This window comes from Triticum urartu, chromosome 4A (genome assembly GCF_056163025.1).
Source record: "Triticum urartu cultivar PI428250 chromosome 4A, HENAU_Tu73, whole genome shotgun sequence".
Classification (NCBI taxonomy): Eukaryota; Viridiplantae; Streptophyta; class Magnoliopsida; order Poales; family Poaceae; genus Triticum; species Triticum urartu.
The window spans coordinates 540,424,717-540,448,107 of record NC_141876.1 but is presented as its reverse complement, the minus strand read 5'-3'; the positions used below and the strand labels follow the sequence as shown (position 1 = coordinate 540,448,107).

The following is a 23,391-nucleotide window of genomic DNA, read 5'->3' as shown; positions in this document are numbered from 1 at the left end:
GAAAGTTCTCAGGCATGTCCCTCTCGTCTTCAATGATCATGTTATGCAATATGATGCAACAAGTCATGATCCGCCATAGAACCTTTGAGTTCCAGTACTCAACAGGGCCACGAACAATTGCAAAGCGCTTTTGAAGCACATCAAACGCTCTCAACATCTTTCCTAGCAGCTTCTTGACATTGGGCAAAGTAAATGTTTTTGTTACCTTTTTAGACAGGGAATTGTTTTGACCAAGGTGGCCCATGGTGGATAGATGCTATCTGCAAGGTAGTAACCCATCGAGTAGTTATGCCTGTTGACCGAGTAGTTGCAAGCAGGGGCATCGCCTATAATAAGCCTAGAAAACAATGGTGATCTCGGCAGCACATTCAAGTCACCATGAGAGCCAGGCAAACCAAAGAATGAATGCCATATCCAAAGATCCTTCGATGCAACTGCCTCAAGAATGATCGTTGGATTATTGCAGTGGCCTTTGTACATACCCTTCCACCCTGCAGGACAATTCTTCCATGTCCAGCGCATACAGTCAAGTGATCCAAGCATCTCTAGCCTTCCTCTTGCTTCACTCTCAATCATCAGCCTCTGGGTGTCTTCCTCAGTTGGTGATCTCAACTACTCTGGGCCAAAGACAGTGAGCACTGCTTTAGTGAACCTTCAAACAACCTCCAAGATTGTGTCTTCACCAATGTGGACACAGTCATCAATTGCATCAGCCGGACACCATATGCCAAGACTCAAACAGCTGCAATGCACTTCATCAGAGAGCTTGCACTATCTCTCCACATGCATTTCGCCGGAGTTTGAATCAGTCACCATATCTCTCAATGGCTTTTGCAATGGTCAGAAAAAGACTTGTGTGCATCCGAAAGCGTCGGCGAAAGTGCTTCTCCGGTTAGGTTGGCTTTGGATCAAAGCAGTCTCTCATAATCTTGGCATGACCCTCCGCTCTATTACAATTGATGTGCATGCGGCCAAACTGTGATCCTCTCCTAGGCTGTCGAACATCATCATTGAAATCATGCCTAAAACGGTGTCAAAGTCATCATCGTCTTCTTCCTCTTTGGATGACGATGAGTCCTCCAAGACCATCTCCCTCAACATCTTCATCTACAATTCAAACGGCTAGGTTCAATCCAAACGGCTTGGTTTAAAAAGAAACGAACAAAAAAACTCACCTAGGCATTTCGTCGAACACTTGTGGTGCGATGGTGGTGCACCGGCTGTCTGCTGTTGTTTAGACCAAACCAACGGGCGGAGACGCATGCGAATGACCTGCATCGGTGTGCAAGCAAGGTGAGATGCGGCGGCCGACAAAAAATGAGGAAGTTTCGAAGCAATCCGATGAATCGGCTATGGCGATGACGATGGCGTTCCACCTTGATTCCGGTGACGACGACGGGGGCCGAACAGGCTCGACGTCGAGCAGAAGGGTGGCGGGGGTCAAGGGAGGCAACTAGGTAGCGACGGGGCTGGGAGGCGCATCGGCAAAGATGCAGGGGCGGGGGGGCCGACGCGAGGGAGAGGCGCGACTTTTACTCGGAGCCGCAGCGGTTGAGTATATTTAGGGAGAAGGTTGGCGCTGGAGTATAATTTTTACTCCCTTACGGTGAATTGGGGATCGGTTAGGTGCGCGTTAGAGGAGTAAAACCGACTTTTTACTCGTCTAACGCCGGATAGGGGATCGGTTAGAAATGCCCTAATGCATCTGCTCATGGTTACCTCACTCGTTAATGGTAAGAGAAATAAACACTTCGTATAAAACGAAATCAGACAAGATACATTTGTTTTTCTGCTTTGCCTTGCATAAGTATCTCTAACTTTATAATCCACTTCCCGCAAAAAATAAAAACTTTATAATCCACTCTCTAGATGAGCAGTCATCACCTGTGGAAAGAACTCACAGGGCTCACCCAGTGTTTTACGCTATGTTAGGCATAAACAGTCAATTTTATTTATTTCTCGATAAGAGGGGACACTCGGTCCTACTTCTTACGAAAAATATAGTTTTAGCCATGCATCACATCTCTAGCATACAAACCACATCAAAGATGCTTGAAACCTACCTAGAGTAAAGCTAAGCGTGAACTCCACACTACAAAAGTACTATCGTCGAACTAGAAATATGAACTTCTATTTCATAGAACCTCGTCAGAGGGCCGGGGGTTGTCACATTAACAAGAAAAGATTTGATGTAGTTACTGAGGGAAACTAGAACCGAAAACCACACCTATATTGGTTAATTAAAGAAAACCAGGCGAAAACCAAATACAAACATAAAACCAGAAAAAATAGAACTCGGGGATAGGATTTAGATGAAGATACACTTGCAGCATCATGGAACATCATCCGAGCAAGATAGAAGACATTGAGGCCCAAAACCATATGATACAACTCAAAAACACGACCACCTTTGTATCCAAGCAAACATGAACTAACATTTCACAGTGTCCACCTTTGACTTACCGTTGATGCCCGCCAATGCGCGGATTGGGGATCGTCTCGATCGCTTGTGAAGAAAGTTATTTTTTGAATTCATGCCCCGACCAGTTCACCCAAAAGTCTGAACTGGAGTAGAGAGGTGGGCAATATGCCCCAACACTCACTCTCACGTCTAGTCTTTTTAGCCCTTAGACGTGGGAGTGATGTAGGGCGCATGGTTTTTTTAATACTAGATTGGCAGAGTCTTCTACTCAAGACCTCTTGGCTTCGATATATATTGAATTCATGTTCTAACCAGTTCACTCAAAAGCCTAAATTGATGAAGAAAGCCAGACAATATATTTCAGCACTGGAAACTCATCAAAAGCCTTAGTCAATCCTATGCTCCACATGCTTGGCCATCGGGATATTGCACACATTGCTCTTCTTATCTAGATGCTCATTACGCCTCTCCGTGTGAGAGGCACCACTTCCTCCACACACGAGGGCATTGGGGTCCCAAGCAGTGTGTGTGGGATCACGCGATCGAGAAACTCATCCATCGAGATTGGTGGCGCATCAACCTGTGTCACATTGCCATCAACATGCATCCCCTCAACCCGTGACCCAAACTCGGTACGAGGCTTGCGCTTCACACTGGACTCGGTGTTGTTCAAGGAAGTAGGTGGCTCCTCCCAATTGAACACCGGACATGCATGAGATTGCACATCGGTGCTCGGAGAGTATTAGGTCAAGGCAACAAGATCAGGGCCTCACAGTACATGAGGTCAATATATTCCTTGCCCCCGCTGACAAAACAACGAAGTCCATAATCAAATCCTCACCCCAAGCAGAGCACGTCGGTAGGGACTTGATCACATGCGCAACCTGGAGAGACGACACTATGGCTTCAACATGACAGGGTCATTCCTGCCAAACATTGTCCATCGACCCAGCCAAGAGCATCACAACAACATCAAGCCTGTAGAAGGTGAATCAGAGGACAACCAGAGTAACTATAAGGGCTTTGAGACCAATATACCACATCAATTGACTTCACATAATCCTTTTCATATGTGGCGCCAAACCATGTCCACTTCCGATGATATTGTGTGTCACCAGCAGAATACGTCTAGACACCTGTGGAAGCACGAACCCAAGATGGAGAAAACAGAGAAAATAACACCACTAGGATCTCTAGGCAAAACACTTTCAAAACATGACTTGTTCCTTGTTCTCCGGATTGACCACAACCGAGCAGCAACACCAAGTGAAACAATTATCAACAGCACCCATTATTTGTTCCATAATCCCATCGTGCTATCCTTCCATATATGTGATGATATTGAGATAGTGCCCCACCGGTCGTCTGCAATTCGATCTCATCTATCTTTTTGATATCATGTTTAAATGGAGATTGCTAGTCTGTTACACTTTTTTCGAAATGGCAAGATTCTTGCATTCACTAAGAAGAGCCCGGTTAATTAACAGAAAATCAAGCAAAAACCATCATATCACGCCCGCAAAAACAAGGCACTTACAATGACCTGGCAACCCACACAAGAACGCACACACGTCGTGGAGCAGAAAAATGTCTTCGAGGTTGCAATCTGATGTCATTGTTATTACACCTCCGCTAGGGCGACTCGGACTCCGCCATCAACGACCACCGATGTAGCCCTCACCACAAAAGAGCATCGAAACCTGCGTCGGTCGATACCAAACAGTCCACCGCACGTGTCGGTGATCAGGCAGCTCCGACTGCATCGACGAGCATTGCAGGGGAAAGGCGTTGGGCCTGCGCCGAGCCAGCACCGGAACCACCCACCCGTCTCGCGTCATCGTTGCCGCAAGGGCCCTCCCTCGGTAGCTCGGACACAAGGAAGACAAAGTGAGGCACGACGACCCCTCGAACACGCCCGATGAGACCGACTACCAAAATGCAGCGAGCATCCAGTCCATAGAGCCATAAATAGGATCAAATGCTCTTCAAGGCGACGCCCCCAAAGAGGGAAGCGACGATGCCAACACCGTCGTCCGACCTTAACGGGCCTTGGGTGAAAACCTTAGGCTTTCACCCTAAGAACTGAATCCGAGGGTGTGCAGGGGAGGACTCCACGGCGCCTCACACCAGCGGTTACCACCTACGTACCGGCGTGAGATTTGTACCAGCGTGCACCCGGCCGGATCCCAGAGTTGCTGGGCCACATCCGATCCAGCCCTTAGATTATTGGCGCGAGCGAACGTAGCAAGTGACACAAATCCAGTCCAAGCGAAAGCGACGCCTGCGTCGTCGCGGTAGCTAAATTTCAAACAGATAGCGCACTCGCCACTCGGAATCGATAAGCCGCCGCCGCCGCCGCCGGAGCCGCGCGCAAGATCTATCCTATCCCTCTCTGTCCAAAAAGCAAGCAGCCGGAGAAATTCGGAGGAGGGAGAAGGCACCATGCATGATGCAAACGGGGGGCAAAAACAGTGTAGGGGAGCGCGCGAGCTACTGTTGTGACCGATATGTGCTGCCACTATTCGGCCCGGCCGATAGTCAGTCAGAAAAATGACAAGGAGAACGTTTCAAGCGTTGAAACTTGAAGTGCTCTACTACTTTGTTTTCTCAGCTCAAAAATGGAACAGGATAGTGCTCTCAGCAGCTTGACGGCGACGCGTCGGTCAGCTGCTCTGCATTTCAGGAGTTCAATATGCGGTTCACTCCAGTGTGCCAGCAGCCCTACATCCGACTCATCTAGTGATCAAGCAGCCGGAAACAACAATAATAAAAATAGAAAAAGGAAAGGAAAAGGCCAAAGCGGCAGGATTGTGGTCAGTGACCTGACGGTGACATCTCGGTCAGTGATTCTGCATTTCGAGAGGAGGCAAACGTATGCGATTCCACTGATAGACAAGTAGCCGGAAACAATGATGAAAATACGTAGCAGAGAAAGGCCAAAGCATCGGAACCAGGTAAGCTCGTATGGGCCACCTCCATACATAAGATGAGAGATGCTAGACTGACGGACACATTCTCATAGGATTTCTGTTACGGGCTCACGGAAGTTGACATAAAATACCCCACACACGCCCAAGGTCTCGTGAAGACAGCATGTAGGCGTCATCATCATCACTCTTCTCCTAGAGGTCATCATCCTTAAATCTTGAGCAAATGACTCCAACTTCGACGCAGGCGATCGTCGACTCAACCACATTGTAGAAGCTGAGTGAAGATGAATGAAGATCCGCGCCAAACAACCACATGCGATCAAACAGCGCAGTTCCGACTCTGACGGAGAACCACGAGGGACAAAACCAGGCATGGCAATATGACTCGTATAGTGATCAAGCAGCCGGAAACAATGATAATAAAAGTATAAAAGGAAAAAGGCCAAAGCGGTAGGATTGTGGTCAGCGATTCTGCATTTCAAGAGCAGCGTATGCGATTCCACTGATAAACAAGCAGCCGGAAACAATAATAAAAATACAAAGGCATCGAAGGAGGCAGGTAAGCTCGTATGGGCCACCCCCAAGGATGGATAAATTATGGATTTGTTGGTCCACAAACACTGGCCAGTTTCGGCAATGCTGCGGCCGTTTCGAATGGAGGCAAAAAATAATGGACACTGCAAATATACTACTCAATGCATGAGCAGATGAGTTATGGGGGCTGCGAGGTGTATGTAGTAGGCTGCTAAGAGTAAAGACCAACTTTTTTTTAGTCATTTTTTTTCTCAACCAGGAAGACCAACTTTTTTTTAGTCATTTTTTTCTCAACCAGGAAGACCAGTTGATCCACACGAACAAACGTCTCATCAACCGTGAGATCAAATAACAGATGCTTTTTTGGGGACAAACCAATCACAGATGCTCACTGAATTGGCCGGCAATCTGCAGCTACTGCACTGTATTGCTACTGACACATGCCTGTGAATGTCTGTTTTGCACTCCTCTGTTTTTAAATATAAGCCTTTTTAGAGATTTCAATGTAGACTACATACGGATATACAGACATATTTTAAAGTGTAGATTCATACATTTTGCTTCGTATGTAGTCAATATTGGAATCTCAAATGTCTTATATTTAGGAACGGAGGGAGTAGCTGAATTTAGCCCACAACAGCTTTTCCCACAAGTGATGCTAGATTGGCTACATACCAACCAAACAGAGCTTCCCGTGGCTTTTAGGTCGAAACTTTAGAACATACCCTGATCAAACTAGCTTGTGAACTTCTACTATTTTCAGGAGAAATCAGAAAGCTTTGCCAGTAGTATGTTGAATCAGCGCAAGAATCAGTGCAACCAGTATGAATGGGGCAATTTCTAGATGAATCTGTTCTGGGACAGGAAACCAAAAAACAAATGCCCACCGACAATTTGCAGCTGCTGCACTGTTACTAACGATCAAGGTCAGACAATTCCGCTCCTTCAAGAAACTTAGATTTAAACAAGACATCAACATAGCACAATGCAAATAACCTTGCTCGATACTTCTTTAACTGCATGATATTTCATATCTGAACATGTTTTTCCGTGTTACAGGCTCTACATATGTTTCAAGTCTCAGACAGCAAAAAAAGATCGGTCAACTAGGAAGTCTGCAGAAAAGAGCATTACATGACATAGAATTTTAAAGAGTTCAGCTCTAGTGGGATCATAGCTTAACCTCAACATCCACCCCGGCGGGGAGCTGGAGCTGCATCAATGAATCGATTGTCTGGGCAGTCGGGTACATGATATCAATCAACCGCTGGTGTGTCCGGATCTCGAAGTGGAACCTTGAATCTTTGTGCACATGGGGAGAGTTGAGCACACAGTATATTCTCTTCTTGGTTGGCAGAGGAACAGGACCCATGGTCTTGGCATTAGTTGTCTTTGCAGCTTCGATGATCTGCTTGCAGGAGTCCTCGATCAATGGCACCCAGTAAGACCTCAGCTTGATTCTGATCTTCTGCTTAGGTGCCAGCTGCAAACATAAAATGTTGATACCCAATAGTGTTAGTTCTACAGAGAACGGCAACTTCTGCAGGTGACCCCAATGAAACAGAAACACCAAATGAAAATATGCAGTTGACTAAGGTATGATGGAAATACAGTCAATAGTGCCAGAAGCATGAAAACTTCGCACTTCAACTAAATTTGATAGGGCAATCACAAAAACATTCGGTCAAACATGCATCGTCATGGTTACATTTGTTCCAACATCGTTCTGTCAGACAGATGTAACAAATTTCATTACAATGTTAGCCAGCTCAAGCCGATGAGATGAATATCTATGATCAGCTCCTTCAATAATATGCACTTCGTGGTTGCCTATATATTTATGAAATTCCAGAGCATCCTCTGATGGCACAACATCATCGTCAGAACCGTGAACTGTCAGGACCCTGCAATTAGGGTCAATAGACATGCATGCACTTTGCATATCTATGCTAAGACGGTCCATCAGACTTTCTTTGGTTACACGGTACATGAACTGTCCTGTTTTCTGTGCCACGTCAATGAAACCATGTTGATTTATCCTTTCCATATAGTCACCGCCAAGACGATCTGCAATTCCACGTTTCAGATCAAATCTGCCCGATATGTTGATTACACGAGATACATCTTGATACATGGACGCATAGATGATGACCACATCTCCTCCCTTACTGTGGCCAGCAATAGCACGAGTATCACGCTTGTGTTCCTTAAAATGCTGGATTACATTATGCAAATCATCCACCTCTTTATAGTAGTTGCCATACTGAAATGTACCTTCACTTTCTCCATTGCCAGAAAAATCAAACTGAAATACACTAATCTTCTCTGATGTTAATGCATCAGTAAGACCCATTATGGTTCTACTTTCCTTTGATGACCTAAACCCATGGCATAACACTACAATGTCCTTAGATCCAGCTTCGTGCAAAACACCAATGAGTTTCTCTCCAGAACTGTTGGTTATCACTATCCTCTCTTGAGATACATTGAAGGAATCACTGAAGGACGAGTGCGACTGCGCACGTGCCCTTGAAACAGTTTCTTTCCCGGCAGTAGCACCAAACAGTAACTGCACGCAGACATGTACGATGGACATGCTTAAGAACTGACAAACGTGCAAGCAAGAAAGGAAGCACATAATGTTAGGCAGTAGTAATCACTGGCAGATTACTAACCTAATGTAACACAAAATCTACTTCACCAACACCAACAATATTAGAAGTCAGCAGTTAGAACACAATCTAAGGAGTTCCCACAAAAGATAAGCAACCATCCATAGATTATTCCTGAGAGGGATAATCAGTTTTGGTGATAGACTACTTTTTCTCAGCCCATAAACCTAGCAAATCAGTCCCAAGAAAGAAAAGGCAATAAGAGCTAACCGCAGAGAGAATGATGCTGTTGGTGTTATAAAATCTTTGCATCTATGCACGAATAATGGTTGAGCAAATATATAGCAGAAGATAATAAAAAGAATGGGAAACCATTTGAGAATTTAAGGCAGGTGGTTAGAGAAAATTCAGAAGATCATTGACATGGAGAAACCCACAAGAGTGAGAGAACAAGGTGTTCAACAAGAGCGGTGATAGACAGGTTAAGGGCACAACTGAAGAATATTTAAACTAAGCTTCGAAACCACAAGGCCGACTATTTTAAGAAAGATACATGAGATGGAGTCATGGTTAAATACAGTTAGCCTTTTCATCCAGAGACCATTTTAGCATTCAGTTGAACATGGAAGACTTCACCAGCAGTCCCACGTCCAAAACAGAGTCACACCAGCAACATTTATCACGAGTCAAATGCTCAATGTGTGCGCTAACCAAGAACCCACGAAGAACTTTACCCCACATAATGTCACTAGTCACTATGCTTAGTACTCCCTCCGTAAACTAATATAAGAGCGTTTAGATCACTACTTTAGTAATCTAAACGCTCTTATATTAATTTACAGAGGGAGTACGTTGTATGCTTACTATCAATTTTTAGCTCAGCTTATCAACACACCCATTTCATTTGACATGGTTATATGCAAAGTATGCAGCAGTCACAAGACAAGGAGGCAATGCGTGAACATGAAATCTTGCAATGCAGTCACATCAATAACAGCTCGTGAATGGAAACATTTGCCAACATAACAACCATGATGAAAAAGTTTAAGCTCGTGGATAAGGTACCTCCTCCCCATCCTCCCCAATCGACGACGGCATCGGAATTCCCGACCCCTCACCAACCTGAAAAACAACGAGCGCAACAAATTTACAATCACTTGAATAATAACAAATTCCAACAGAGATATACGAACTGTACCAATGCCTCCACGCAATTACACGCCAGTAACGAGAACATGTCTACAATGCAATCTACAAGTTTCACAACACATATACGCGAAAGCACATGCTCACGTATCACGTACCGGGGGCGTGTCGGAGGGTAGGTCGTCGGCGAGGGTCTCGGCTGGCGGGGCGTCGGAGGCGGAGGCGGAGGCGCGGGAGCGCAGCGGGGACGCGCGGAGGGGGGAGGCGAAGGAGAGCGCGGTGGGGTTCGGGCTTGCGGTGGAGCGGTGGAGGAAGAGGAGGGGGAGCGTGGTGGTGGAGGTGGAGACGGCCATGGCGACGGGGAGGGGATGAGAGTGGAAGGAAGGGAGAGCGGCGAGGGAAGGAGGAGGCGTTGGAAGGCCTCTGCTTCGCTATCGTGCTGTATTATCCAGTTCGGAGCGCGTTTTTGCGTTTGGGCCCTTCAAATTTGTCCAATTGTGATTTACACTTCAACAGTTGTCCGGCTTTAGCATGTTTTGGGGGAAACCATGGCGATTTTTCACCCGTATTTTCTGCTTGAAACTCAACTGCATCTCTGTATTAGAAAAAAAAATGAGGCAAATCTCTGTATTAGATGATCAACTACTGGAAGATCCATTGGAAATCTCCGTGTTCAAAATGGGTGCTGCTGTTTTCTTGGTGTAGATTGTGTAGGCAATGCAAGAAATTGAAAGGCACGCCAATTGGTTACATGAAACATTATGAGAACTGGCAAGCTAAATAATTTGGAAGTATCAGGTTACACATTATGAAGTAAAGTTCATCATCTATATGATGCATCTTGTTGTCAAATTAATCTCGACTATAGATGAACATCTATATCTACACAGCTGATTTCTTCTAATTTGGTTATAAACATCTGCAGCTGCAACCTTCTTCACTTGCCCTCTTTATCACGGCCATCGCCGCCACCATCCCCGGCGCTCCTTTTGCCACGCCCAGACAGAAAGTCCATGCCCAAGCCCAGCTGCGTCTCACGACTCCTCGGATAAGACGATGACCCGGCTGTCGGCGCCGCTTGCTTAAGCTGCCATGGCAGAGGCTGCCTATTGGGAGGGGATGGAAGCACCTTTGGTTCAGTCGGCCATCGATCAGCAAAGGGCGGCTTCATTGAGACGTCTGGCTTTTCGCAATCCATTGGGCATGATTCCTCGTTGAGGTTAAACCCACGAATGTTCGTCTCCATATTGTCGCGGTCCAATTTTGGAGACGCCGAAAATGGAACATTCGGCTGCCAACCCGCCTGGTTCAAGTCATGGGGCTCATGCTTTGAAGGGGGCCACCCAGGAGGAGCGGTTTTCTTATCTTCATCCTCTCTTACAATTACCATGTGATCAGGCTCTGCAGCTTCAGAGCCTTTTTGCTTGATATTCTCCATCAACTTGTCCTGATAAAGATCTTTTCCGCTCGATGAGCGCGCTGAATATATGTTTGTCATTGGGAAAGCTTTCTCCGGTGGTGTAGCTGGTGTGTAGTTAGGGGGTAGCAGATCGTCCCAATTTTCCAAAAGCTCTTTATACACTTTGCGTAGGGTCACCTCTGTAAGGCCTGTAACCTTACAGATCTCGGCCTGGGTCTTGCGCTTGTCTTCAAGCTGACATGCAAGGTAGATAGCAGCAGCAGATATGCTTATAGGGTTTCGCCGCGTGCAGAAGCATTTATTAACAACCACCTCGCCGATGTGGGCTGCAAGTTCCTAAGTAAACAACACAGAGTATGTTAAAAGCAGGACAAATTAATTGTCATGATGTCTCAGGTTTACAGCTCATCTGATACCTGGGCGGATTTATTGAGCTGGAGGAGGTTGCAAAACCGAGGCATGTGAACTGCTATTGAATTGCTGTTAAGAGGTTGGCTCAGTTTAAGAGATTCGCCAAGTATTTTGATGTATTTTCCTATTTCTTTCTGAGGAAGATTGCTAGCTGTGGAGATTTCCTGGATATGCAGTACACAGAAAATGGATCAGCGCTAACTGAAAAATACAGCAATAACCAAAAATGCTGCTACATCAACTATATTTACTATCTACTCCCTCCATTCCATATCAAGTGTCCCTGATTTAGTAGAGAGTATCTATTATATATGAGAAAAGCATAATACAGACGAAAAAATAGAGAGATACGCTAGAAATTCTCACGAAAAAACAAAAACATCTGAACATCGATCTGGCAGGCCCTCTTTACATCAAGAAAGCATAACCATTAGATGTTCATATTTGCACTCAATTTCATTGACTGGTGTACCCATATTACCTATGCAGCACAGCAGTAGATCTAGACCACGAATCTCCTATACTTTAGGTTAACCAAAACCAGCACAAACACGTATGTCACGTTTTGATCTCTTCAGTGCTGTGACCTTCCTTAAATTTGTTTGCCCCTTTTATGTCTCTCCACATGCACGTGCAGGTACGCACCATGTTTTTTTCTTAATAATATGGATATAGCCCCTATCTCTAAGTTTTGCTACATACACGAATGTAGCATGTACTTAGTATGTGATGATGGTTGGCGCTGTTCACCAAAGAGAGATTAAGTAGGATCAGCAGATTAATTAGGGAGCTGCTCTGATGCATATATACATGTCATGTAGGGCGGCTCCTGGATGACATTGTTGCATGGTTGTCAGTGGCACAGCTAGCTCCCGGCGACCCCAAGCAACTGCTCAGGCCCAGCCGACGAAGTTCCCCACTGGAATTTGAGCCAATCATGAACAGTCGATTAATGGGCAAAGGCCTAGCTAGCTCAGTGCCTTTTATTCTTTGCCCAGGCACTACGATCTGTATAGCTCCATCCCTGGTGGTGGTGGTGGTGCAAAGTCTGGAATATAGGGCTAATTTTGTGGTCCACTCTGGGTCTCAACTAGCAGCCCAAATTGATCAAAAGATCACGAACACACAAAAAAATACTATACAATCTTATTAGAAAAACAATATAGCCATTATAATTGCAGCTAAATGCATCCAACCATTGATCTTGTAAATACCTCTCCTAGATGGTGCATACTATTATAAGCAAACATCATTCAATCTTCTGAATTGTAGGCTTGGGCATTGGTACACAAGAAGGTCGATTTAATGTCTATCTATCCTTTCGAATAGCATCCATCCACCAGAATACACGTGCGCACCTTGCCCGCGGGAGTTCCAAATCAAAAACCAAAAGAAGGTAGTAAATGAAAAGCCTCCCATGTGTGTTGATCCGACATCAGGGTTAACGATCCAAACTTTTGTTCCGAGCACCATTTAATACAATAGACGAACGTAATATACAAAACAACCTTCTGGCTTGATACATACATACGACCAACATATTTTGATCTGAACATTAACTCCATCATATCGATCTAATACCATGTTCAATGACCAGCCTCTTTTGTTAACAACTAACCAACCCAACCTTATTTTTTTGTAACTGTCTCAACAACCGGCCATCTCATGTGGTGTTACGGCAATGATGCATACCCTACTAAAAAGTAAACATGGTTAAAATGCGCCCCACGCAGGCATACCAGACTCACTGCCTTCGTGTACTATGCAAACGACAAATATGAAGGTTAGTCTGGAGTTATTGATAATATATACCTAGGACAAGGCATTGCTTTTGCCGCGTACTAGGCTCAATTAATTTTGTGTACTGATCTGATATCAAAAGGCAAAACCATCCGTAGATATATTGTTGTTGTGACAATAATAATAGGCAAATTAAGATAAATAGACAATTAAAATATTTCCAAAATTACATGATTAAATTATTTCCCGCGCGGGACACCATGCTAGTTTACACAGCACAAATTTCCATGATCGACGGCTGACTCGGTGTTCGGTTCCATGGACTAATGTGGTTTTGTTAGGTTGAATCAAGGTATTTGTGACACACAATACTATATAATTCGACAAAATAGAGCAAATGTTACTAAGAATCAAGCAAAAGAAATTTTATTTGCTATCCTCGTAGTTAGCAAGACCAGATGCTCCATAAAAAGGAATACTGCTAAGTAGAGCCATTTCAGTAAATTGATTGGGAGACCTTTGGTCCGTAAATCAGTTTACAGGAAAGCAGCATATGATCCAACAACAATTCTGTCCAGACAGGGATCATCTGTTGAGTTGCTTGAAAATTGAAAGGATAGGATGATTAGAATTGTTGAACAAGATCCCCAATTTTGAAGCAATTAAATCTTAAATTAAATTGTGGCGATCCATCTTTTCTTTTCAGAACCTAACTAACATTCCTGGTTAGTCCAAATCCTGGCTGCTTGGAGCAACACACCCATATATGCCTATCAATCTCCACACGGGAGAATCTGAATGATCATGTTGATCTAATAAACATAAACTCCATCACATTGATCTAATACCATGTTCAAGTTCAACGACCAATCTCTTTTGTAAAAAACCAACTAACTATGTTTCTTGTAACTGTCAACAACCAACCGTCTCATGTGGTGTTATGGCAATGATACGTACCTACCCTAATAAAAGGTAAACATGGTTAAAATGTGCCCCGCACAGGCATACCAGACTCACTGCTTTCGTGTACCATGTAAACGATAAATATGATGGTTATTCCGGTGTAATTGGTAATATATACCCAGGACAAGGCTCGACTGCTTTTGTCGCATACTAGGCTCGATCAATTTTGTGTACTGATCTGATATCAAAAGGCAAAACCGGTCGTAGTTATATTGTTGATGTGATAATAATAACCATAGGTAGATTAAGATAAATAGATTATTAAAATATTTCCACAATCACATGATTAAATTATTTCCCGCGCAAACACCATGCTAGTTTACACAACAGAAATCGCCATGATCCAAGGCTGACTCGGCGTCCGGTTCAGCCATTGACTAATGTGGTTTTGTTAGGTTGAATCAAGGTATTTGTGACATACATAATTATATAATTCAACAAAATAGAGCAAATGCTATCCTCGTATATTCAAGTTGACAAGACCGGATGCTCCATAAAAAGCAATACTACTAGGTAGAGTCATTTCAGTAAATTGATCGGGAGATTAGAGACTTTGGTCCTTAAATCAGTTTACTGGAAATCAGCATATCATCCAACAACAATTCTGTCCATAGAGGGATCATCTGTTGAGTTGCTTGAAAATTGAATGGACTAGCTTATAAGAATTGATGAACAAGATCCCCAATTTTGAAGCAATTAAATCTTAAATTACATTGTGGAAATCCATCTTTTTCTTTTCTGAACGTAACTAACATTCCTGGTTAGTCCAATCCTGGCTGCTTGGAGCAACACACCCATATATGCCTATGAATCTCCGCACGGGAGAATTTGGAACAAATATAAAGAGAGCACGAGCAGCAGAAACAAACCTGCAGCGTCCTGGGCTCCCGTGCCTCGCGGATGGCCTGCACGAGCGCGGCGGTGGCCAGCGCCTCGACGCTGCGGTTCCTGAGGCAGGTGGCGGTGGAGCACTCCTTGAAGAGGTCGAAGGCGTGGTCGGCGATGTCCCGGTCGAGCCTGAGGATGGAGGCGACGTCCACGATCTGGAGGTAGGCGCGGAGGCTGTCGACGGAGACCATGGGCCCCGCGGGGTCCGGGGTGGAGGAGGCGGCGGCGTCGACGGCGAGCGCGCGCTCGAGCTCGGCGAGCTGGCCGGAGAAGGCGGAGGCGGAGCGGGCGAGGACGGGGTGGCGCTCGAGGGAGAAGGCCGAGAAGGCGGAGACGAAGCCGGCGGGGAGGAAGGGGTCGTCGTCGTCGTTGGCGGGCGGGGAGGAGGGCGCGGGGGCGGCGGCGGCGAGGTCGGGCGTGACGAGGGGGAGCGGGTGGAGGGAGGGGAGGAGGGGGAAGAAGGGGTGGGTGTGGAGGTGGCGCTCGAGGACGAGGCGGGCGCAGGAGGAGCACTCGGATACGGCGCGGGAGAGCGGCGGCTGCGTGGTGGCGCACCGCGCCGGCGCGGGGGAGCGGCAGTAGGGGCACTGCGTCGGCAGCGACATGGCGGCGGCGGCGGCGGCGCGCGTGCGGAGAGGAGAGCGGGGACGCTCGGGCGTGCGTGCTCTGGGTTCGGGTAGTTCGCTCTCGGCCGAGGCAGTGGGGTGGGTCACCACCTCACACGAAGACCCCGACCCACTGTCACGCACTCGGCCTGCTGGTACACTCGACTACTCGAGCCTGAGTGGCTGGGATCAGGAGTAGGAGTAGAACATTTTGTTTGTTTATGTCTTTCATCATCATCATGTACATAATAATCACTTCTGCTTCAGTACAACCCTTTCTAAACACATCCCTAAACACCTGATTTATTTAGAACTTCTAGTCTCCCTGCTCGGCTTTCTTGTTCCGAAGACAAACATGACTCAGATTTTTATGAGTGAAGTCTGTTTTAAACCTTATACTGGCAGAGCTAGTCGGGATTAAACATTAGACCCTCGTTTCCTTGAAACTATGTACTGATCCCGCCAATTTCAAGAATTGAGAAGAAGCAACATTAGAGAAATGAAACATGAACCAAGAACGGCGATGCCAAACAGCAAAGAGAGTCTTTGAAGTCTGTCTGGCTATTTTAGAACCCTCTGATCGTCTATAAATATTTTTATCATGTATATCAAGCAAAATGGAGTAGCAAAGCTATCGGTTGAACATGTTAGACACACAAAGGAACATATGAAACAGAGTATAAAGGAGTCCAGAAACCACAAGGAATGACTGATCCCATCAGCTGCATACCAGCAACAATGGAGAAAGCCAAAATCAAAGTGCACTCAGTTGTAAAAACACAACCAAAAAGATTGGCATGATTTGGGTGCATAACATTGCTGATATCAATCCATGTGTGCTCGCTCAGGAGCAGGTTCATTAATCTTCATGACCAGGCAAGCTTTACAATGGGATCCATTCCCGTATGTTCTATCAATAACACTTCTAATCTTGCCAAAAGATATTACAACATGGGTATCGACTTGATCTTAACTAACCTCTACTAGTATAATAACGAACAGGAAGACAAAACAGTTGTCAAGCTTCCAGTTCCAGGAGTACTTTTCTACGCAACAATCTGGTCTTCAGTATATAAGTATCAGCAGCTCTCATTTACCTGAGACGCAAAATGTTAGATGGCGAAATGAGTAAAAACTGTTTTGTTTTTAACAAGCATCAAGACACGTTAGTGCGTTCAGGGCTATCATTGATGAATATAGGGTCTTTTCCCCGGATGAATAAAAGCAAGTATCAGTACTGTTGAAAGCGAAAACATCGTAGGGGTTGCTTATTCTGTAAGAAAATTATTACAAACCAGATATAATATAAAAGGTTGCTATGCCCTAAAAATTTAGTGCAGTTCCTATAGCGATGAAACAGAGGACATTCTAAATATTACAGCATGAATTCTTTTGCAAACATCTTTTTCCCATAAGATCAGGGTACTGTCACAAGTTAAAATGTTCATCTGTGTAACTGCTAAAGGTAATAACAATATGTTGCACGGCACAATTCCTGGTCAAAATCAAAACGTACCATAGTTTTGGTGTTTCTTTGAGTAGTTATGGAAGGCTTTCACAATGGCACCGTATTTCATTGATTTCAGAGGTCCCATATGCCTGGAAAGGAAATAATGGAGAGTTTTCAATGGTGGAAATAGATAGTGATATAAATTTACTCACTCACACTCCAGTTGGAATGATCTTATAACATGACTGAAGCATGGTTTTCTCTTCTCTACTTGTAACATTCAGAATCTAAAGTGGTATTCAGAATCTAAAATAATATCACCTATACTTTCAGGGGCAGCCAACTAAGCATGACAATTATATCAACTAGCTAAATGCCCACGCGTTGCCACGGAAAACTGCACATAAACACTAACGTGGGAGGCGACTGACGATTGGATGCAGGAGGGTCAAAGACGGGTGACAAATTGGACATTAACATTCTCATATATCTAACAAAAATTACATTGGATGCACTCTAATTAGCCAGCAAGAACATGTATAATTTTATAAAAGCATATAACAAATTCTGAAACTCTAGTATAATATGGTAACATTTGCTTAGTACTTTATGGGGATGGTATGCTAAGTTCAACTTTGCATTAATTGCGCAAAAGAGATTTACAATGTTAATGAAGGAAAAGTTAGGCAATAAATGGACTGAATGCATTTAGAGGAAAATATGAGAAATAATTTTCTTCCAAAGCAGCAAAATTTGAGTAGAATAAAACTCCAATCAACAGTATTTTTCTACCATATGTTAATATAAGTAGGTATGGACAAGAGTTATTTGTGTATCAAAGAATGATAGCATGTGATCTAAGTTCAGTATGACAGGTCCAACGTGACACCTAGAACTAGGAATACTATATTACTACCAGATGAGGAAACTTACATAATCTCAGTATACCGCAATCTCCATGTAGGAAAGCCTAAATGGCATCTGGCAGGACCATACACAAGTAGAAGATCAGGTTCTGGTCCAGCACAACCTAACGTACAAGGCAGGCACTTAAGTACTCAACTGGAGTTGCAATGAAATAAATTATAAAACAACTAGAACATGATCCAGTAGTATATAAAATATATCATGCATAAAAAAGGGGACTTATTTAAGCGTACCTATGGATTTCAGTGCACTGGCCATGTCAGTTTCTGTAAATACTGGCTCATTTTTTACATTCACTTCACTTTTGACATCCTCTTGAGTATGGCTATCACCGTTTAAATAAGTGGAGCAAAGTAAGTTGGCTGCTTTAGCAATGCCCTCTTTGCCATCAGAACCAGAAATACACTCTATCGTCATCTGTTTCTGACAACAGTCTAAGGCTTTGATATTTGCACTGACATCCTACATATGGCCATAACCAATGGTTCATACAAACTATCAAAAACATAAACACTAGGGAATGGAAACACCGCGAAGCTTTTGATAGAAAACAAAGCAAGCTCAAGTCTGTAACTTACCAAATAATCTCCGGGATTGTTATCTCTTGAGCCATTCATACCAGGTTCAAACAATTTCTTCAGCACTCCTGTGTTGCAGTATAGAATAATAAAATACAGATCTTGTACACTGTTAAGTGTTTGTGCATAAATAAAATAAATATTAGAAGCTGAAATGTATGAGGCAGTATGGCTATTAGTCTTGTATTGTTCGGTTCTGCCCCTGCCCTCCAAATATGAATACAGCCCCTGTGTTGCTGCTTAATGTCTCTTGACTTCTACTTCCTCCGTCCCATAATATAGGACGTTTTTGCAAGCTAATATAGCTTGCAAAAACATCTTATATTATGCGACGGAGGGAGTATAACCATGTCCATTTTTGCAAGATAAATTTCAGACTGAAAGCAATAGTACCTACAAATTAGAATAGTGAACTCAGTGTCTTACCGTCAATGTCGTAGAGACATACATACTTCACACCAAGAGTTTTGAGCCAATATAACAGCTGATTGATCTTCACGGTATTCTTAGCTTCTCTGCTATCTACCACGATAGCGAGGTATTTGAGTTTCCCAAGTTGGAGATTCCGGTACTTCCACAACAACCCAGATGAAATAAGACAACACTCTAGATTGAAAATCAGATGAGAACATAAGCTTAAAAGGCTGATTGCTAAGTGGATGATGCACCAGAGCAAACCCAAAGTGAGCTTTATAATCATTGATGGTAGAGACATCTGCACAGAGAAACAAAACTTCTTAGCCAATTTCTCCCCCAGAATGAATTAATACGAAGATATGTATATACCAAAAAGATAAGTAGTCATTTACTTTAAGTGGTATTGGAACCAAACCCATTTTTTGCGAAAGGAACCAAACCCTTAATACACTCCAATAATGAGATGGTCATCTCAATGACATCATGCATATTGCTTTGCATCCTAAATTTACTATTTATTTTCTAACTCTCATTCACCAAACAAACACTAGCATGATGCCTGAAATATTTGAGTAAATAACTTAGGGGTTGGATCAATCTAAAATAGGGTTGTTGCAACAAGCAAGAAGTATTATAATGAAGATTGAAGCTTGACATGATTATAATTTTTTGTAGGACTAAGTGAACTGAACTTCAGCTAAGATCATAGAAAGTATAGGAGCAAATCAACGGTTAAAGATCATCAGAAATATGGCAAAGAGGCGACTCACTTCAGGTAATATCACAAAAATATAGGACTAAATCAGAAGTTAAGCTTTCAGCTCAGATCGTACAAAATAAGGAAAAGAGACAACTCAGAGAAGTCTTCTTAGTCAAGCGATTCGGTCGCACTATATATAGAAACCAAAGAAAACTACTGCAAAGAAGCTAAGGTACTGTTTATGCGTAATCTTCCTTTCGCTCACAAGAACAATGAATAACTTGTCTACAAGAACATAAACTACTCACTGCTGCGTTTCTGCACTATTATTATAGCTACCCACCACTATTCGCAGCAAGTATTCAGTCCCCAGGTTTTAGCCTCTCCTCAAACCAATCACTATATATAAGAGGGAAATGAAGCTAACAACAGTTGCAAGGGGAAGAATGAAATTCACCAATTTAAATACATGTGGAGGAGGCTTATTCACGATTATGGGGGTCTCATTGGCCACAAATGCCTCCCTGCACCAAGAACCACGAGATTAATATTTTCAAGAAAGGACGAAGAGGACATCGTAGATGCAAACGACCTGTGCACAGTACAATTTTTGGATGTTCAAAGAAAAGGAAGAAGAGGACATTGTACAAACAACGGCTTATGCGAAGAGGAGTTTCTGGAAGAAGAGGACATCGTGCATATACAACGACCTATGCAAATAACAAATTTTGGAAGTTGAACTAAATTTATTATTTCTGAACGAGGGATCAATCAGGTAATATTCGTTCAATGCTAAAATGGCACAGGGGAAATGGAAACAGGAGCAGAGGACAGGCAAGGAAATCTGACATGGCCTTGGTACCCATGGTAGCCGCAGCTAGCTGGGCTGAGAGAGATGGGGAGGAAGCAGCCGAAGGATCAAGAACCAGGAGCACGCTATCAAATTGGAGAAACCGAGTTCGTGGCCGGGCTGAGGAAGAACTACGATCGCACAAAAGCTATAAGATTTGCCTTATCAAAGGCGAGCTATCACGTACTACTGATGCTGATATTGACCTTTGCTGTCTGCTTGCTTTCTGAAAGTTTATTCGAAGTTCTCCAGGCACACACAAAAAGAAAAAGCTTATTCGAAGCTTGAGCCACTAATAATTGATGCCGACGGCATAATTGCAGGCAGTACGTGTACGTGCTTGGGCATTTGCACACGTGTGAGATCAAGCGGACAGTTGCCGACGTGATAGTACTAGAATAATTGAAAGGCGGGTACAGTACTTTGATTCGTGCGGACGGACGGTGCAGACAGCGAGGCGAGGCGAGGATAAACTAGTCGGCGTCTCTTGCCACGCATTTGGGCGAACACCTACCGTGCGGCTCCACGAGAAGCTCCCCGTTTCAATGGGGATGAGAGATGGAAGGGTGGGATTGGGAGACTTGCCTGAGCGTGCCGCCGGTCGAAGCGAGCGACGCCGTCGCTGCCGCGCTTCCCCCAGGCCCGGCGGCGTCACGGCCGCATCGGCACCGAGGTGCGGTGCTGTGCCGACGGACGCGGCTGCGGCGGCCGGGCAAGAGCGGAGTAGTCGGTCGGCTACCCCTGAATTCACGATCTGGACCCGGCGAAACTCGAAGGGTTGAAGAACAGCGACCGAATTTTGCTTGACCAGAAAAGACTGAAGCTGTGGGCCTTAAAAGCCTTTCTCCCCAGATGCAGCAACGCTGGGCTGGCCTGACAGTCAAATGGGCCTGGCCGGTTTGGAACTTTGAAACCACTTCCGGCCCAAATGCAAAACCACACGAACTTTGCGACCACTTACGGCCCAAATGCAGAAACAGATACTCAACCCACTTTTGGTAGGGTGCATAAAAGATGCATGAGGGCAAAATTTTCCTACTCAACCCTTTTTTTGTGTTTGGTAGTCTGCACGGGGCATTTTTAGCATGCATTAGCTCATCCCAAATACCCTCGTACAGTAGCATGCATGGACAGAGAACACCCCATTAGTCCTTGGCTGGTCAACATGCACGCGCGAAGCGAGCGACGACGTGTTTCAAAAAATGTTTGTAAACTAAAAATTTGTTTAAGTTTTCAAAAAAAATTATATTTTAAAAAAATGTTCAGATTTTAAAATTTTGTTTTAAAATTTTCAATAAGATTAAATTCCAAAAAAAAAATTAAAAGTATTCAGAATTTCAACTTTTAAAAAATTTCAGAAAATGTCCAAATTCTAAAATTTATTTAAGTATTCAAAAAATGTTCAAAATTTGTGTTCGTGTTTTAAAAAATTCTTCACAATTTTTTTTAAAATAACCCTTTCAAAAAATATATTTGGAATTTAAAATTGTTCAGCATGTCTAAACAGATGCAAGTTGTTAAAGAAAGTCTTAGCTCAGCATGTCTCAGCATATACACCATTATCAAATAACAGCAAATGCATGTACTCAGCATATCTATATTGAGCATGTATAAAAGGAGAACAACCATGATAGGTTGAGAATGCTATCAAACACACTGTAACAAGATGTGGGGTTTGGAGCCATCCATTTGCTGCCGCAAAAGGAAGCGGATCGATCTATCCGAATGCGCTTCGAGCGGTGTCGTGCCGAGGCATTGTTATCACGGGCTTTATAAATAGGTTGCCTTCGTGTTGTTAATTTCATAATTCAGTGGATCTGGTATGCACCACAATAGTGGAGAAATGGTATGTTTCTGTTTGATGTTCCTATCTTGGACAACACTATCACGCACTATTTGTTTGGCCCACAATTTTCATCATGTATTGTATTGTATTGTATTTGTATTGACCTCAGGATGCCCATGTAGTTTTGTATTTTCCCAAATAAGTGCAAAAGATATTCTTTAGTGTAGTACCTATCTCTTAGGACGCTTTGTGCACCGCATTATTGCAACATAATCACTCGTGCCCTTGTCGAAAAGCACCGGCGCAATGCAGAAAGGGAACAAGAAACCTTTTGGTAAGCACAGATGTGTTGGTTACACGTACATAATGCACACTGCAAACAAGAAACTTTTCACAAGCAGAAAATATGTCGGTTTGGGATAGCTCACAGGTGGTGCAGGTGCCATAGTACTGATCTGAACATGATGAATAACATCTACAAGACTTATTGACAGGATAATTTTTGTAAGAGAACTAACTGGGAGGTAATACTCCTAGCATCTTTTAAGGCAAGATATTGTTCGACACACTTATAATGTCACGCTGCTTTTGCCACTGCCATTGAATTGATGGCATGCTTCTGTCCATAAAAATTTAGCACTCAGTGATTTTGAAGGTGTGCTAGCGAGAATGACGTCTCAGGTACTCCAAACGCTGAAAGGAAACTGAAAGGGAGCAGACGGCAGAGAGAGAGAGAGAGAGAGAGAGAGAGAGAGAGAGGGGTTGTTAACATTACTATCATATAGTGGGATTGTTGCACACAGGCATTTGTGCAGCCTTACAAGGCAAGGCAACTAGTGACACTGAAACGACAGTTGCCAATCACTGAAACGACAATTGTCCTATCTAAGCATGAGTGTAGAATACTTTATTCTACATCTTAGTAACGCTACATCCAAAATCTAATAATCAGTATATTAAATGCTATGATTTGATTTTTTTTAATATCCAAGTTTCTGATTTACTATTGTAA

At 43.8% G+C, this 23,391-nt stretch overlaps 3 protein-coding genes across 4 annotated transcripts; all 3 read right to left on the bottom strand.

Moving 5' to 3' along the window:
* Positions 1–6,878: 6,878 nt before the first annotated feature.
* On the bottom strand, positions 6,879–10,084 carry LOC125552605 (small ribosomal subunit protein uS10c). 2 transcript variants are annotated; one of them, XM_048716209.2, is made up of 3 exons: positions 9,803–10,066; positions 9,564–9,620; positions 6,879–7,369 (listed from the first exon to the last, which is right to left on the bottom strand). In XM_048716209.2, the coding sequence occupies exons 1-3, from the start codon at positions 9,995–9,997 to the stop codon at positions 7,058–7,060; spliced, it is 564 nt and encodes a 187-aa protein (XP_048572166.2). In that variant the 5' UTR covers positions 9,998–10,066; the 3' UTR covers positions 6,879–7,057. The 2 variants fall into 2 exon arrangements, with proteins under 2 accessions (XP_048572166.2, XP_048572165.2); XM_048716208.2 differs by lacking the exon at positions 6,879–7,369 and adding an exon at positions 7,495–8,455 and having other exon boundaries at positions 9,803–10,084.
* Positions 10,085–10,403: 319 nt separating this feature from the next.
* PBRP (plant-specific TFIIB-related protein) lies at positions 10,404–16,764 on the bottom strand. Its single transcript, XM_048716207.2, has 3 exons — positions 15,048–16,764; positions 11,481–11,639; positions 10,404–11,400 (listed from the first exon to the last, which is right to left on the bottom strand). Exons 1-3 carry the CDS (start codon positions 15,669–15,671, stop codon positions 10,582–10,584), a joined length of 1,602 nt encoding a protein of 533 aa, XP_048572164.1. The 5' UTR covers positions 15,672–16,764; the 3' UTR covers positions 10,404–10,581.
* A 21-nt stretch (positions 16,765–16,785) lies between these two features.
* Positions 16,786–20,778, bottom strand: LOC125552606 (uncharacterized). The gene is given in 7 exon segments (XM_087518822.1): positions 16,786–17,270; positions 18,055–18,151; positions 18,282–18,510; positions 18,627–18,694; positions 19,053–19,341; positions 20,201–20,267; positions 20,593–20,778. Coding segments are annotated over 7 exon segments (1,023 nt in total). The 5' UTR covers positions 20,610–20,778; the 3' UTR covers positions 16,786–17,014.
* Between the last annotated feature and the right edge of the window lie 2,613 nt (positions 20,779–23,391).